At 45.8% G+C, this 18632-nt stretch overlaps 1 protein-coding gene across 4 annotated transcripts in view; it reads right to left on the bottom strand.

Annotated features, from left to right (window-relative positions):
* Positions 1-2033: 2033 nt before the first annotated feature.
* The window catches only part of HDAC6 (histone deacetylase 6), a 126387-nt gene continuing 109788 nt past the window's right edge, over positions 2034-18632 (bottom strand). For 3 of the 4 annotated variants that reach the window (XM_040324559.1, XM_040324561.1, XM_040324560.1), the window contains 3 exons: positions 17960-18106; positions 17753-17881; positions 2034-4100 (listed from right to left, as the gene is read on the bottom strand). In XM_040324559.1, the coding sequence (XP_040180493.1) occupies positions 4035-4100; positions 17753-17881; positions 17960-18106 (342 nt within the window). In that variant the 3' untranslated portion in view covers positions 2034-4034. The remainder of the gene's footprint in view (positions 4101-17752; positions 17882-17959; positions 18107-18632) is intronic. The other variant, XM_040324562.1, reaches the window with a different exon arrangement.

The following is an 18632-nucleotide window of genomic DNA, read 5'->3' as shown; positions in this document are numbered from 1 at the left end:
CCAACATAAAACTTGGGGCTGCAGCAATCAGATTCTTTCTGCTTGTTTTACATGAGCTGTGTCAGCGGGGAAGATCTCGTTACCTGCCAGTGATAAGTGCCTCTGTCTGCATTTTCCACACATGGAGTGTATAGGTCTCTGTACCTACTGAGTCACTAATTGGGACTAATTTATTAATACACTGTGTATTGCACTATTGTTGCACTCTTGCAATAGGTTTTCACATCATCAGAGTTATTTTTCTGCGCATCTCATTTATATCAGAGTATAACCATTAAAACCATTCTGCAGCAGGGACCAGGGCTTTGACACCTTGGTCCAGAAAGCCTGGGAGGGCCTGATGGAGATCTGCCAGTCTGCGTGGAGACATAGGAAGATTAGAGATGAGAAACAAAAAAGGGCAGATAACAAAATTTAGTTTGTAGCCCTGCGACACCACCACCTTTTGCACCCAGGTAACTGTAATGCAAGCTGTCCAAGCATCCACAGCAGTCAATAGATATCCCACTTTGGAAAGTGGGGGAACACCTTCATATCAAGCAAGGCTTGCCTGAAGATCTGGCAGTCTTGGAATTCGTGAGTGAGTGAGTGAAAAACGTATATAGCGCTACACATGCAAACTGAATCTCCTCAGGGCGCTGTCCATTCCCTGGGTAAAAACCCTTTGACCTCAGAAGAGATGGGTTTTAATCTTTCTCCTGAAGGCCAAGTGGTCCAACTCCAATCGGATGGTGGTTGGTAGTGCGTTTCACAGCCGAGGTCCCTGGACTGCAAATCTTCGATCTCCTTTGGACTTGTATCTGGCTTTGGGTATCTGGAGTAGGTTTTGATTGGTGGATCGCAGAATGCGATTGGGGTTGTGAGCTTTTATTTTTTCACATAGATATTGGGGGGCGTTGCCTTGAATACACTTATGCATTAGGCAGAGTGCCTTGAAAGTGATTCTTTTACTGGCAACCAATGAAGGGATCTCAGTGAAGGTGAGATTGGTTCCCATGTTTTTTGCAGTGGAAGGGGAGATGAAATTGAAGGGCCTTGATGTTGAAGTCAAAGGAGTAAAGAAATGAAAGATAGTTCTTGATGGTCAGAGAAGGAGAGGAGTTTTGAGATTTCTTTCTCTAGAGATGATGGGTGCTGTTGCCACCAGTAACATCCTTGATAAAAACATCTAAGGCTGGCCCGGGAAGGAGCTTTCTTTAAAAGGCCATGTACATTAAATATTTCTTACAAGATAGCTCCACAGTCCAGCACATTAGTCAAAGCACCCCTTTCACATTGAGCCGCCCATAGCGTCAGCGGTAAAACTCTGCTATTTTTACCGCCAACGCTATAGGCGGATTTGCGGCGCATTTCGGCCGCTAGCAGGTCGCTTTTAACCCCCGCTAGCGGCCGAGAAAGGGTTAAAACCGCCCGCAATGCGCTGCTGAAGCAGCGAATTGTGGGCGGTATAGCCGCGCTGACCCATTGATTTCAATGGGCAGCAGCAGTGGAGGAGCTGTAAACACGCCGCTCCTTCACCGCTCCAAAGATGCGGCTAGCAGGCCTTTTTTTTACCGTCCTGCTAGCGCAATGCTCCAGTGTGAGCAGCTGTTTGAGGGCAGATTGCAGGCGCTATTTTTAACGCTATAGTGCCTGCAATACGCTCTCAGTGTGAAAGGGTTCTAAGTATATTGGTATAAGTCGGGAGGATTCCAAGTAATCCAATCTGCTCCCAACAGATGTCTTTTAATGGATTTGGACCAGTGAGACATGGTTGACAAAGCAAAAATCACAGACAGAATTGGGTGCAGGGCGAGACCCACCAGTGAGAACAGAGTTCTGGAAAGAGCCTCCAAACTCTTATCATTTAGGTCCTTAAAAGCAGGAGCATTCTCCATAATAGACACTTCCAGATCCAACTCAAGACCTCAACACCAACATCTAGTCTTATCTGCTTTGGTGTTATGATATTTTTTTCTGCCATGTCAGACCCATTGATTATATATTTTTTTGAGTCTGAGCATTTTGAACACAACAGCAAAAGACAATAAACGTACCAGTAAAAATAAGAACATTTACATTTTGGGTACAATGGACACTTCTACAGATGGCACAAGCATAAGGTTAATACTTTGATATTTACTACCTTACTGTAGTATCAAAATACAGGCATAGGTGCAGCTGCCTTTTTAAAATTACCTATCCCTTCATAAAAAGATATTCATCAAGCAGCTTAAAGGATAAGTTCACCTTTAAAAATAAACATATTTTTGCAGGTAAAAAAAAAAGTGCATTTTTTTTTTTACTAGGAGCCTGAAAAGCATTGTACCCACGATCAGCAGATTATGGATGCCATGCAAGTCTCCTGCAGATTTGTCAGTGTATCTGCCTGCTCGTACCTCGTAGGAGTAGGCAGATACACACTGACAAGAAGAGACCATGAACTACCTAGAGCAGTCAACAGCCCCCTGGTAGTTCATTGAGAACTACAAGCCGACAGTTGCAAAGGCTGTTGGTACTTGTAGTTTTCCATTCAGAGAACTCTGTGAATAAATATATATTTTTTTTTAAATAGTGACAAAAAGGCAAAGAAATCCAAAAAAGGGCAAGAAATCCATTGTTATGTGCCACGTTTTACATACAGAAGCTATTAACACAATTTATAAATATGTAAGAGGTTGCATGGCTTTTAAAAATAAAAATAAAAAAAACACTTGCCAAATGTGCCTGTTTATATATTAGCAATAAAGGAGATAATATGTGATCAGCCGTTTTAGGCAAAAGGAGGCTCACTACAATATCTTTCAATGGATACCAGAAATAAATTCTGTTTCCACAGGATATTGTCTCCCCCTGAATTAGAACTATTATTACTTTCAGTTCTTATAAAAAGAGAAAAATAACTTCAAAGAGTATCAAAGGCCAAAGCATTTTTTTTTAGTTTTGGGTAGAGAAGGGAATGGTTAAAACCCTAGATTCTTTTTATCTGTATGTGTCCCTTTAGGGAAAATTCTCTTACTGGAAACACATTATGTAGTCAGAGGGAAGCTTTCCAAAGTGAAGAAATTGCCCCTTCACGCCACAAAAATGTCATTCAGATCTGTTCTGGATGCCTTTCTACATGTGCAGTTTTTTGCCTTTTTTATGCGTTTTACCACATTCCAGTACATTTCTCCACAGGAAAAAAGCCACATGTTACACCTTTTTACTGGAACTGAAAAGCACTGAAATGCACTGCACTGGTATGAACTTTGACATTGGAACCCACATAACCTACTTCCATGCCTTTTTGATGCAGAAAAAAGCACTGCACTGCATGTGGTGCAAACTGGCCCTTAGAGCATCAAAAAAGCTGGCCCTTAAAACATCAAAAAGGTATTGCAAGTAGGATATATTGATTCCAATGGCAAAGTTCACACCAATGCAGTGCATTCCAGTGCTTTTCAGTTCCAGAAAAAAAGTATGTTGCTTTTTTCCTGCATGGAAATGTACTGGAATGCGGTAAAAAGCATCAAAAACGCACCGGTTTCCAGTACAATGAAAGACAAAACAAAAAAGGAAAAAAAAGAAAAAGAAAAAAAGGTAAAAAATTCAACCAAAAATGCATAAAAAATGCGCTTATCGCACGTGCAGAAAGGATCTGGAGGAGGTTTTTCTGGTGTGAATAGGCTTTGAAACAGTTATCTGAAAGAATACACACATTAAAAGATTTCCTGTCAATTCCCATTCTGGTACCATCTTTAAAAGTTTGCATTTCCAGAGAGGGTGAATCTGCCCAGTGGGACACAAACAGCAATAAAAACTTAACAGGGGTTCTAACCCTTTCCTATTCCATCCAAAAATTAAAAAAGCTTTGTCATTATATACACTGTAGCACATAAATATTATTGGCTTGACTTTAAAAGCAATTTAGCTTCACTGCTCTATTAAAGCCAGATAACCAAAGTTTGGCACACAGCATTGCTCAGTCTGTGTGTCTTCAACAAGCTGTCCATTATAGATCCATGATAAAGTGAGCGTGTGACGAAAATGCTGAATCTGAGGGTGTTGAGCATTTATGCTCCAGGCATTTCCTCGCCAAATTTGGAGTAGTAGGCTGACTGTTTTGCTGGAATCAAGATCTGCAAGAGAGACAAAGTACAAATATGAGAGAAAGGCTTATAGGCCATGTTGTAATATAGGTTCATGGCGAACAGCAACACCATCAGAATAAAAAAAAAAAAAAACTTGCAACTGCACTTCATATTATGCCAAGAGAAATGTCCCAATTCAAAACACATAGGCCTTGTATAACAGCTTACCTGTAAAATGCTTTTCTTGGAGTACATCATGGGACACAGAGCCATACTAATTACTTAATGGGTTATATACCACCTTCAGATGATTGGACACTGGCACACCCAAGACAAAACAAGTCCCCCTCTATATAACCCCTCCTATACGGGGAGTACCTCAGTTTTTGTAGCAAAGCAATAAAAATACCATAAGAGGGAAGGGATCTCTGTTTCCCATGATGTACTCCAAGAAAAGGATTTTACAGGTAAGCTGTAAAAAATCCTATTTTCTTTTTCGTACATCACGGGTCATGGAGTCATACTAATTACTTAATGGGATGTTCCACAGCAATGCTATCTTGAGGGGAGGGAGACACAGATCAAAGCAGACTGCCATCGGACATAAGGACCTATACTGCTGCATGCAGCACACTGCACCCGAAAGCGGCATCCTCATGCCCTCTTACATCCGCCTGAGAGATTCTAGTGAATGTATGGACTGAAGACCAAGTTGCAGCCTTGCAGATCTGAGCCATGGAGAGCACCTACTGCTCTGGTAGAGTGCGCTTTCACATGATAAGGAGGAATTTTCCTCTTCAAACCGTAAGCCTGAACAATAGCTTGCCAAATCCACTTAGTAGATTTCGATGCCGACAGGCCCTTCCTGGGACCTTATGGCAGCACAAACAAAACATCAGTTTTCCGTATATGAGCTGTTGCTTTCAGATAGACCTTGACTGCTCTCATTACATTTAGGGAGTGCAACAATTTTATTTCCGCAGAACTCTGTCCTTGTGGATAATTAGATATGGCTTTTTACAAGAAAAAGCTGCCAATTCTGATATACTTCAAGCAGAGGATATAGCGACCAGAAAAAAAAAAACTTTCTTGTCAAAAGGACCAAAGGAATATGGCGTATTGGTTCAAAAGGCTGTCTTGTAATACGGACAAAACTAGATTCAGATCCCACGGGCACAAGGGAGACTTAACTGGTGGATTTAAATGCACCACCCCTTGAATAAAGGCCCGGACCAAGGAATGTGAAGCAAGCGGCCTTTGAAAAAAACACTGATAAGGCCGAGACCTGACCCTTGATGGTACTCAAGACCAACTTAATTTCCACCCCCAACTGTAGAAAGGCAAGAACTCTACCAATGACATATTTCAGAGGGTACCATCCCCTGGATTCACACCAGGAAACATATGCCTTCCAGATTCTGTAATAAATGAGCCTGGAGGCTGGCTTTCTAGCATTAACCAGATGGGAGAGAACTGGACCCGAAAGCCCACGACTCTTCAAGACGTAGATCTTAACAGCCAAACTGTCAAATTTAGACTTCATAAGGAAGGATGGAATACTGGTCCCTGTGAGAGCAGGTCTGGGCGTAGCGGAAGAACACATGGTTTTCCTACCGCCATCTTTACGATCTCTGTATACCAGGATCTCCTGGGCCAAGCTGGGGCCACAAGAACTGGTTTCCTTTCCTTTTTGATCCTGAGAAGAAGTCCCGGTAGGAGCGGAACCGGAGCAAACACATAGATCAGAGGGAACTGATCCCAAAGAATTACCAACGCATCTGTCACGCATGCTAGTGGATCCTTGTCCTGGAGACAAAGTTGTCCAACTTCATGTTGAACCTGGAGGCTAATAGATCTACATCCGGGGTACCCCATCTCTGGCATATGGCCAGAAATATATCGGGATGCAAGGACCACTCTCCTGGGAACAGCTGCTGGCGGCTCAGATAATCCGCCTGCTAATTCTCCACCCCCCCGGATGAAGACTTCATATAGGCAAGGATTATGCTTTTCTGCCCAAATAAAAATATGGTTCACCTCCATCTGGGAAGCCAGACTCCTGGTGCCCCCTTGTTATTGATATAGGCCACTGCTGTGGCATTGTCAAACTGTATCCTTACAGGACAGTTCCGTAACCTGTACATCTAGGCCCTAAGGGCTAAATTTACTACCCGGATCTCTAGGACGTTGATGGGCAGGATCCTTTCGGCTTCGGACCATTTTCCCTGGACCGTCACCTCTTCCAGAACTGCTCTCCAGTCCACAAGGCTGGCATCCGTTGTTACAACTTTCCAGGTTACTGGGGTGAAGGATTTTCCCTTCTGTAAATTTTTGGTTAGCAACCAACTGAGACTTTGGCGCACTTCTGACACCAGACGCATAGGGAAGTCCAAGGCTTGGATCCTCTTGTTCCAAGCAGACAATATGCAATGGTCTTGAATGAAACTGAATAAATTAAAAGAAATACCGCGCTAAATGTGAACAATTAAATAAGCAGCAACTAAAAAGTGAATAACACACCAAATTAACAATAAAAAGAAATGTAGCTGCGCTGTGACATAGAATTATATATGCTATATATAATAAAAAGATACTACTGCAAGTAGTATTAATGTGTAAATGAATATGCAAACAATGAATAAATCAATGACAAATGTGTATAAAATTCAAAGAGATTGGTTCAATGAAGTCCAGAAACAACACCATAAAATCTTCTTGAGTGATTCAAATGAAGAAAATCCACCACCAAAAGGAAAAGCACCGTAAAAAATGCACGCTTACCAGATGGCAAGCAAGGATAGCTTGCGGCTGTAAACCCCAGCCCGGGCCTTTAAAGGTAGACTGCAGCAACCGCAAGTAGTAACAGGGGGATCAATAAATCCTCAGATACGTTTGGATGTCACCCAAGCAGATATGGTACCAAAAAGAATAAAGGACTCACCATAGTGAAATTCCGTAGGATCAATATAACATTTAATAAGATAAAGGACTTACAAAAACGAACGTATAAGCAGCATGTATATGGAAGCCGGCCAGCTAAGCGAACGCCCGTCCGCTCGAAAAAAGGGATTTTTATTAACAGCTTACCTGTAAAATCCTTTTCTTGTAGTACATCACGGGACACAGAGCAGCATAGCCATTACATATGGGTTATATAGTGTACCTTCAGGTGATGGACACTGGCACTCTCCGACAGGAAGTTCCCTCCCTATATAACCCCCACCCATAGTGGGAGTACCTCAGTTTTGTAGCAAGCAATATGCATCCCAAAATTCCCCATAAGAGGGGTGGGAGCTCTGTGTCCCGTGATGTACTACAAGAAAAGGATTTTACAGGTAAGCTGTTAATAAAAATCCCTTTTTCTTTATCGTACATCACGGGACACAGAGCAGCATAGCCATTACATATGGGATGTCCCCAAGCAATGCTCCATGAGGGGAGGGAGACAACCAGAAAAAAACAAACAAGAGGTGCCACCGGACAAGAGGAGATTAAACTGCGGCCCGCAGTACCGCCTGCCCAAAGGCTGAATCAGCGTTCCTCCTAACGTCCATTTGATAAAATTTTGCAAATGTGTGGACAGATGACCAGGTTGCTGCCCTGCAGACCTGAGCCATAGGGACCTGGTGATATGCTGCCCAAGAGGCACTTATAGCTCTAGTGGAATGAGCCTTAACCGATAAGGGTGGACTCTTCCCCTTCAGGCCATAGGCCTGAATAATCGTCTGCCTAATCCACTTAGCAATAGTGGCCTTAGACGCTGCCTGGCCCTTCTTGGGCCCTTCCGGCAGAATGAATAAGACGTCCGTCTTACGAATCTGGGCTGTAGCTTCCAAGTAAATCTTTACAGCTCTAACTACATCCAAGGAATGTAGTAACCTCTCTTCCTTAGAAGAAGGCTTTGGAAAAAATGATGGAAGAATCACATCTTGATTAAGGTGAAAATTTGATACCACCTTAGGCAGGAAGGACGGAAGCGGCCGCAAAACGACCCTGTCCTTATGCAATAATAAATAAGGTGCCTTACATGATAAGGCTGCCAACTCCGACACCCTTCTGGCGGATGCCATGGCCACCAGAAACACTAGTTTCCTAGTCAAAAGGACCAAAGGAATCACGGACAAGGGCTCAAAGGGCTGCCTTTGCAAGGCCGATAGAACCAAATTTAGATCCCAAGGATACAGGGGAGCTTTAATCGGGGGATTCACCCGAATAACACCTTGTAAAAAGGATTTCATTAAGGAATGGGCAGCCAACGATCTCTGGAAGAAGACCGACAAGGCAGACACCTGCCCCTTGATTGTGCCGACCGCCAAACCTTTTTCCACTCCCAACTGTAAAAACTCCAGGATTCTCCCAATAGTATATTTGCGGGGATCCCATTTCCTGGTTTCACACCAGGTAATATAGGCCTTCCACACCCTATAGTATATTAACCTGGAAACTGGTTTTCTTGCGTTTATAAGGGTAGAAACGACCTGCCCTGAAAGGCCTCTGTTTCTGAGAATCAGGGACTCAGCCGCCAGGCCGTTAAATTTAGGGCCTGTAAGGCAGGGTGGTAGAATGGCCCTTGTGAGAGGAGGTCCGGACGTAGAGGGAGGACCCAAGGCTCCTCTACGGTCATCCTTTTTATCAAGGAGTACCAAGGTCTTCAGGGCCACGCTGGGGCCACTAGAATCGCTGGCTTGCGTTCCCTTTGAATTCTGTGAAGAAGACGGGGTAGCATCCGTATTGGAGGGAAGGCATAGATTAGCGCAAACTGATGCCAAGGACACACCAAGGCATCTGTCCCGCAGGCCAATGGATCCCTCGTTCGAGAGACAAAGTTTGCTACTTTGGCATTGAATCTGGACGCCATAATGTCCACCTCCGGAGTACCCCACTTCCGGCAAATGACCTGGAACACTTCGGGATGGAGGGACCACTCCCCTGGGGACATCTGTTGGCGGCTGAGGAAGTCCGCTTGCCAATTGTCCACCCCGGGGATAAAGATAGCTGAGATGCAGGGGACATGGGCTTCTGCCCATGAAAAGATCCGATCTACCTCCCTTTGGGCTGCCTGACTCCTGGTGCCACCCTGGTGGTTTATATAAGCTACGGCAGTGGCATTGTCGGATTGTACCCTTACTGGGGAGCCCTGCAGAACCTCCGTCCAGCCCAAAAGAGCCAACCGAGCTGCTCGGATCTCTAAGACATTTATGGGTAGGGCTGATTCTGCCCTTGACCATTTCCCCTGTAGGGTTAAATCGTCTAGGACTGCACCCCAACCTGATAGGCTGGCGTCCGTGGTTACTATCCTCCATGAGGGGGGATTGAACGATCTTCCTTTCAGAAGATTTTTTGTGACTAGCCACCAACACAGGCTCTGCCTTACCGCATAGGGAAGGGAAATGGGAAGATCCAAGGCCTGGAGTCTTTTGTCCCAGGCCGCGAGAATTGCTCTCTGTAGCCTCCGAGAATGGATCTGGGCATAGGGCACTGCCTCGAAGGTGGCCACTAGCTTTCCCAACAGGCGCATGCAGAGGCGTATAGATGGCCTTGTGCTGCTTAGGACTATGTGGATTAACTCCCTTATCGAGTCCACTCTGGACTGGGGCAGGAAGATCCGTTGTTGTCTTGTATCTAAAATCAGACCTAGATACTCCAACCTTCTTGTGGGCTGTAAAGCCGATTTGTCCCGGTTTAGAACCCAACCCAGGGACTCTAGGCAGTTTACTGCTAGCAACACTGCCCGATTTAGACCGGCCGCTGAGTGGTCGACTACCAGAAGATCGTCTAGTTAGGCCATGATCAGAATGCCCTGTTCCCTTAGGATGGCTAATACGGGGGCCAGGATCTTCGTAAAAACCCGAGGGGCCGTGGCTAGTCCGAACGGAAGAGCCACGAACTGATAATGCCGATAGTTTAGGGCAAAACGCAGATACCTGTAATGGCCTGGGAAAATCGGAACGTGCAGGTATGCGTCCTTTATATCGATGGAGGCCAAGAACTCCTTTCCTTGGAGGGCGGCCACCACCGAACGAATGGACTCCATTCGAAAGGACCGGACTCTTAAAAAGCGGTTTAATAACTTTAGGTCCAGAATAGGCCTGACGTCGCCGTTTGGCTTCGGGACAACGAAGAGGTTTGAGTAAAACCCTTGTCCTTGCTCCCCTGCTGGTACTTCCATAATCACTCCTTGAGATAGGAGTCGCTCTAGGGCGGACAGAAGCGATGCCTGTCTCTGAGGGTCGCCTGGAAGTCTTGACATTTGAAAGTGAGGAGGGGGGAACTCCCGAAACTCCAGCTTGTACCCCTGAGTTACTGAGGACAGAACCCATAGGTCGGTAACTTGGGCCCCCCACAACTCCGAGAACAACCGGAGTCTTCCCCCCACTCGAGAGAGTGGGGGCGCCCCTTCACAAGGCTGCCTTAGGGGCAGCCTTAACCGGCTTACGGTTCCACGGTCTCTTGTTCCCTGCAGCTTGCCCCTGGGGCCTGTTTGCAGCTGCGCGTCCAGGAGGCCGTCGATACTGCCTAGAGAATGAGGGCCCTGGAACTGGAGAGGTTGGGCGCTTAAAAGAGGGACCTCGGAACCTTTTCTTAACCGGCAAAAGGGTGCTCTTACCACTAGAGATCTTTTGAATATATTTGTCAAGATCTTCTCCAAACAATCTCTCTCCTTGAAAGGAGAATCCTGTAAGGAGTTTTTTTTGCAGGGGGTTTCTGCAGACCAGTTCTTTAACCAAAGTAATCTTCTCATGTGGACCAAATACAGGGATAGGCGGGACGCCTGTTGGATTGAATCCTTGATAGCGTCTACCGCGAAACATAAGGCTCTAGGTAGATCGGCTAAGTCCTGAGCCTGTTGAGCCGGGAGGTCCTTTAGGGCCTGCTTGGCCTGGTCTTTTAAAGCCTGGCAGACGCCAATGGCAGCTACAGCTGGCTGGACCACTGCCCCCGCTGTGGAAAAGGATGCCTTTAGTAAGGTCTCAAGCCTTTTATCCACAGGATCTTTGAACATGTGAATATTGTCCACTGGACATGTTAAAGCTTTATTGACACATGATATGGCTGCGTCAACAGTGGGGACAGCCCATTTTTTTGAAAACTCCTCCTCTAAAGGGTACATAACTGCGAACCTTTTAGGAGGCAAAAAAATCCTGTCTGGCTTAACCCAGTCCTGAAATATCAGGTCCTTTAACAAAGGATGGACCGGGAACACCAGGTTGGCTTGGGGCGCTTTTAGGGAGCCCAATGAGGACACAGCGGAGGCCAGAGGCTGAGGCAAAGGCATTTTAAAAGCTGACCGCACCATATCCGTTAAGGACTGAACCCACAATTTTTCTGCGTGAGAAGCTGAAAAAGGTTCTTCTATAGTAGAATCTTCAGAACCCAAATGGTCCAGATGATCCTCAGCCTGGTCTCCTGTATCTTCCAATTCCTCAGTGGAAAGGACATCTTCCTCAGGAGATTCAAACCTGGGAGACGGGGACCTAGCCCGCTTCTTCCCGGATAAAGAGGCCGTAATAAGAGCGGCCATCCTCTTTTCAAATCCACCCAAGGTGGAGGCTAACATCTCTTCCGTGACATAGGAAGGAGTTGGTTGAATAGGGCCCGCCATAGCACCTAGCAACCCCGATGGCTCACCCAGGGCAGCAACCTCCGGATCCTCCGGGGAGGTAGGGGCAGGTGGATTCTGGGAAATATCCTCCGAGCCCGATGGGGAACCCTTCGGCTTTTTAACACCTTTAGCATTTTTAGCGTTCCCTGCACCCTTAGGAGCCATAATAACAAATCTGAGATACTCCGCTAATATACAACTAACTGTAATAGCTGGAGAAAAACACACATTTAAATAAATGAGGAAAAAAACTTAGGCTAGGGTAATGTTAGACAGAAACTAAACTTCCCAAAACCTAACAAGAGATAGCAATATTGAGCCCCAAGGGCTTAATCATATCCTAATATTGCTTCCCTTAATGCTGGGCTAAGAGAGTACCAAATACTAAGTACTCTGACTGCTACTTAGTACACCGGCTTTCAGAGAAAATATGAGCTTAAACAGCTCTTTAGCAAGGTGTGTACAAAAAAACGGCCACTAGGTGTCACTGTGTCAGCATAACATAGGCAAACCTATCCTGCTCAGCTCAGCATCGCTGCTCCGTGTCCCTTCACAGCCTTCAGCAAACTGACAGGCTAAATAGAGTTTTTCCCTCTGATGTACAGAGGGGAGGGAACTCCCTGGGCGTCCCCCGCCCCTCCACGCAGCGTCGGCGCCTATAACAGTGCGCGCGCACGCGCGCGCGCGCGCTCCCGACGCCGCTCTCAGGAAGCAGGAAGCAGAATCCATGTGGGGAGAGGAGCCCGGGAGCTGCTGGAGACACACAGACATCAGGAAGTAAGTAATTTAAACCTGACATGCTCCCTTTTACATTTCATGGAGCAAAACACCTTGTAGCAGCAGCAGCAGTCTATTAGCCCAGCCAGAGGAACAGTATACCTGGGTGTTTGAGCCATCCAGTCATGCAGACTTTGTGGTTTCTCTTTTAGCCCATGCACAGAGGCATAAAAAAGGCTTTTCCCCAGAGTCCCCTGTGGGGAGCCCACTGACAAACCAAGTTCCGTAGGCCCCCCGCTTACCTTTCCACGCCGCAGGGTATTGCTCATGCAAGAGGCCCAATCTTCCCCCTTCACCGTGGGTATGGTCATAGACCTTCAGGGACCGGGGTCCAAGTCAGGAACACCACACACCTGGACCTATACAGCACTACTGGCAGCAGGTATTCATAGGTTAAAAAAACCCAGTCCTGGAACCCAGAGTCCAGCCCTCCAAGGAGAGGCATTATAGGCAAAACCCCATCCACGAATTGGGGCCCGGGTACCGTCCACTTTGGCTATGAAGCACCTTGGACGGATCCGGTCGGCTGGCCCTGGTCCCAAGGACAAACTGCAGGCACAACCTTCAACGTGCACCAACACCTAAGACACTGGCGAAAAAACTGAGGTACTCCCACTATGGGTGGGGGTTATATAGGGAGGGAACTTCCTGTCGGAGAGTGCCAGTGTCCATCACCTGAAGGTACACTATATAACCCATATGTAATGGCTATGCTGCTCTGTGTCCCGTGATGTACGATAAAGAAAAGAACGTGATGACGTCAGCACGTCTCCTCCCTCCTTTTTATTGAATGAAACTGGGCATAAGGGACAGCCTCAAATGAGGCTACCATTTTTCCTAACAACCTCATGCAAAGGCGAATGGAAGGATTTTTCCTTACCTTGACTACCTGGACCAATTCCCTTATAGATTTGACCTTTGACTGGGGCACCCTTCTTTGGGCTATATCTATGACCATACCTAGATACTCCAGTCTCTTTAGTGGCTGCAAGGATGATTTCTCTAGGTTGAGAACCCAGCCTGGGCGTTCCAGGTAGTGGACTGTGCTAAGCACACTCTGGTTCAAATGTGCTACTGACGGCTCTACCAGTAGAAGATCGTCCAGATATGCCATTACCGCTATGCCCTGAGTTTTTAGCCTTGCTAGGAGCGGGGCTAGAACCTTTGTAAATACCCGAAGGTGCGGTAGCCAGACCGAAGGTTAGATCCACAAACTGGAAGTGGCGCTGTTCTACTGCGAACCTTATGAACTTTTGGTGAGTGGGAAATATAGGCACATGCAGGTATGCATCTTTGACGTCTATTGAAGCCAGAAGCTCTCCCCTTTGTAGGGTGGTGACCACTGAGTGGATTGACTCCATGCGAAAAAAGCCAATGTTCAGGAATTGATTTAGATCTTTTAGATCTAGAATGGTTCGGACGTCTCCATTTGGTTTTGGAACCATAAAGAGGTTTGAATAAAACCCTGTGCTTTAATCTTCTGAGAAAATCTCTATGATTACCCCTTGGGACAACAATGCTAGAAACAAGGGTCTTCTTTTTACTGGATCCTTGGGGGTGCTCGACTTTAGAAAACGGGATGGCAGGAGCGCCCGAAATTCCAGACTGTAACCCAGAGACACTGTGGAGATGACCCATTTGTCCTGAATCTCTTCCTGCCAAGCCCTTCAAAATCAAAGAATCATTCCCCCCACTCGGTCGAGCGGGGGCACCCCTTCATAAGGAGGCATTGGGGCTCTGCTTTGCAGATTTCTGATCCCAAGGTTTCTTTTGACCCTGGGCCTTACCTCTTGTACTTGGCTGAGGAGGCTATCGCCACTGCCTGGAGGCTGTAGCCCCCGGGACTGGGGAAAGAGAATGTTTAAAGGAAGGACGTTTACTCTTTCTTTTATTGGCAAGAGGATAGTTTTACCACTAGAAATCTTCTGGATGTACTTATCCAAGTCATCCCCAAATAAGCGTTCCCAATGAGAGGGGAAACCGGCCAAAAGGTTCTTGCATGGGTCTTCAGCTGACCAATGCTTCAACCACAGAATCCTGCGCATATGTACTAGCAGGAGAGTAAGACTTTTAATCACGCAAGAAATAGCCACGTCTACTGCCGGGATACTCCATTTCTTGGTGAATTTCTCCTCCATCGGATAAAGCAAGGAAAACTTCTTGGGAGGAGAAAACAGCTTATCTGGGTGATCCCAGTCAGCATAAATAAGCTGTTCCAGTAATGGATGAACTGGGAAGGTATATGCAGCCTGTGGGGATCTTAAAGACCCCAAGGAGGATACAGGGGCCTCGGCTGACTCGGCTGAGGGCAACTTGTACATAGCCCGAATGGCCTCTGTATAAGATTGCACCTGCAACTTCAGAGCCTGAAAAAAGTTCCTCCGAATCCCCTGACTCGTCCGACTGCTCCTGTTCCTTGATGGTGTTTCTTCATTATCAGACTGTTGATCCTCTGATAAAGGATCTAGAGCAGAAGAAGGGGACCTACCCCGCTTTCTGCGAGGATGCTGCGATTAAAGCAGCTAACCTCCCTTCTAAACCAACCAATGCTGATGCTAAAAGCGTCCTCTGTGACGTAGGCAGGAGCCAAAATGTTCAAGATCCTCAGATCCTGATGGCTACGCCTTTGTGCTCCCCCTGTCCCTGAACCCCTTCTGCGGGGAGACATAGTCCTGAGCCCAAAAGCAGAGGTACTAACACAGTTGCATCAACTGCTGAGCTTTACTCCAGCAACTTAATGGCGCTAAATTTGCACAGCCTGATGCTCAGTAGGTGTCTCTAAAATAGTATGCCTGGATCCAATATACACAGAGAAGCTTACATGCCCCAACAAGCTGCTGTGTCCCACTGCTTACAGAGCTCCTGGCGTCTGAGGTTTTAAAACCAGCCTTGCGCCTGCACTGTAAGCCGATCTGCACGCCGGTATACACGTGCACATCGGCGGCAACCACGCCCCCTTTCCTCCCTGCTGCTCCAGCCGTATCGAAAAACGCGCCTCCTGCGAGCGAAAGACGATGGCCAGGGGGTGGGGGGTACAAGAATCTTACCTGGGGGGGGGGTGGGGGCTCGCTGTGGGACCCCCCAATAGCACCCGTGGCAGAGCCTGAAGCGGAGAAGTTGAGCTGATCAGTGGACCTGCTGACACTGAGCTTTCACCCTGGAGAGCATGGTAAGTAAAACACCAGGTATGTCTATTTACTCCCTCCTGCAAAACATGCACTACTCAAAGAAGAAAATCCTAAAATATTTCCTAGGATTAAATTCACTTACCTTATCCCGGCCGCAGGATACTGCTGAAGACCAGACAGACCCAATCTACACCCACCACGGCGGGTTGTGTCGTGCCCGACCTTCAGGATTCTCATTAAAGGGGGCCTCTTCCCTGGACCTGTAGCGCACCCTGCCAGAAAACCTTTGGGCATTTAGATATGTGCCCAAAGTGCTGGGTCCCAGGGTCCAGTCCTACAAGAGAGACATTACAGGAAAAACCTTGTTCTTCCACAAGGCCCGGGTACCATCCATTTTTGGCCTTTTGGATGGATCCGGTTGCGTAGCTCCTTGACCCCCGCAGGGATCCTCCAGCGGAGCTTTTCTTAGCACATCCTTAACCGTAACCAACACCTTGGACACTGGCAAAAAACTGAGGTACTCCCCGTATGGTGGAGTGAGGGGTTATATAGAGGGGGACTTGTTTTGTCTTGGGTGTGCCAGTGTCCAATCATCTGAAGGTGGTATATAACACATTAAAGGGGTTGTAAAGGTTTATTTTTTATTTTCTAAATAGATTCCTTTAAGCTAGTGCATTCACTTACCTTTTCCCTTCTAAATGTTTTTTTTTTTGTCTGAATTTCTCACTTCCTGTTCCTCCTCAGTAAGCTTTCCACCATCATCCGAGCGGTGGAAATTCAGTCAGAACAGCTTACTGAACAGCTTACTGAGGAGAAACAGGAAGTGAGAAATTCAGACAAAGAAAAAAAAAACATTTCGAAGGGAAATTGAAGGAAAAGGTAAGTGAACCAACAATGCACTAGCTTAAAGGAACCTATTTAGAAAATAAAAAACAAACCTTTACAACCCCTTTAAGTAATTAGGAAAAGAGAAAATTGCGCTAATCAAATGTAAATTAAGTGAATAAATGGGAAGGCTGCAATAGCGTGAACTAACACAAAACAGATATAAAAAGGAAAAAATTGCGCCAACCAATAATAAATTGATATAAACAGTGAAGTCCTTTGTGTCTTCTACAAGTGAGACACAGAAAAAATGTGCACCATAAAAGTGCATAAATCGTAAACAAATGGTGAACAAGTTATTTTAGAAAATCCAATAATCCAAAATCCAATAACAAAGTCCATAAACTGGAATTCCGACCCACATGGGTCGGAATTCCAGTTTATGGACTTTGTTATTGGATTTTCTAAAATAACTTGTTCACCATTTGTTTACGATTTATGCACTTTTATGGTGCACATTTTTTCTGTGTCTCACTTGTAGAAGACACAAAGGACTTCACTGTTTATATCAATTTATTATTGGTTGGCGCAATTTTTTCCTTTTTATACCTTTAAGTAATTAGTATGGCTCTGTGTTCTGTGATGTATGAAAAAGAAATCAATTTTTTGCCTTTTGACTCTCTGTCTTTATAAACAGACCAGGCAGGGAGGGAGAGGAGGAGGTGGGAAGAGTCCTACCTTATACATTAAATTCAGAGCGTAAATTTGAGTTTGAGTTCCTGAGCACTATAAAAACATGTTTTGTCAGCACAGCAGCAGTTTTTTATTGTTCAACCGGAAAGAAAAACCTGTCGGCTCCAGTCAGAGCCGCTGTACTAAATATGCAAAGTTAGTGCAGTGATCTTCCCTGCTGAGCTGTTATGTTCTGACAGAGGGGTGGCCCACCCACCAGAACACTCTGGTCAGCGCTCTCTGTCATTGTCTGAGAGCGCTGATCGGGAGTTGACTGGCTGCTGGTTTTCCAGCTTGCTCGTTTGACAGACCTACATACACATGGGCCGAATGTTGGCTTTTTTTTTTTTTTTTTTTTTTAACCGGCCGATGTCTCCTGACATTCGGCCTATGTGCACCAGGCTAACCAGGAACCACGTAAGCATGTGGAAAAACAGTTCAGCTCTGAGTTCTTTCTAAATATAAAATGTTCACGTGCAATGCTTAAGTTACCCGACATGTAAAAATTTTTTTTTTTTAAAACTGTACTTTTTAATTTTTAACATAATTGAATTAAAATGTGTACATTTCTTTTGGGACATTTGTAAATGCTGGCAGACATATCAACAGTATATTCTCTTACATAACCTCTTTACCTCATTATGGATATAGGATTCACAGCCATAACACCAGACAGACAAATCAGAGAAGCTGAGTACAAGATTGTGACCAGACGAAACTCCATGAGATATCATGTGCTGAGAGACATACCTCCCACACAGAACCTGAAACACAGAAATGAACCGTCACTTTACAGCATGAGATATCCACCATTTATCAGCTGAGAGGGAGACCTTCCTCACCACATAACATGTCAGGCACACCCAGTTCTCCATGTCTGTACCACAAGCAGCACATGGCTGTGTCACCTCCAGCCCACAAGGGGGCAGCTCACACACTGACTCCAGATGAGGACACCAGGACAGTGGCATCACTGTAAACATCTCCCCCTGGAAACGAGAAATGGAAAGTAAGACAAAAGAACGATGCTTATTGTAAATAGCCAAGTTACATGAAGCATAAAGAAAACTTTCAGCAAGATTAAATCCTCAGGAACTTGTGCATTTTTATTGCAATTGCACTGAAGGTTACAAATCAGTTCCCAGCAGCTGCCGTAAATCTTAAAAATCAAGGCATTTTCTGACTATCGGGGGTTCTTATGCATTGGACCACAGTGTGTGCAATTGACAGTTGATTGCTGGGAGAATTACTAAATATAAAGCTCATTCAATTAGGATAAACGTAGGATGCAATTGCTATCCACTCTGCCTGAAAATTCTATATTATTATTATGCCTGGTTGCAGTGGCGTCACTAGGGTTGGTGTCACCCGGTGTGATAAAACATGGTGTCACCCCCCCTCTGTCTAGGCTGCCCAGCACCAAGCAGGCAGCGCACGGGCACGGGGCGCACCCCAAACCAGCCCCTGTAAATGATAGTATAGGGCAGTATAGTGGCAGGTTAGGGTATAGTGGCA

This window comes from Rana temporaria, chromosome 9 (genome assembly GCF_905171775.1).
Source record: "Rana temporaria chromosome 9, aRanTem1.1, whole genome shotgun sequence".
NCBI lineage: Eukaryota > Metazoa > Chordata > Amphibia > Anura > Ranidae > Rana > Rana temporaria.
This window is presented reverse-complemented; position numbering and strand designations above follow the sequence as displayed.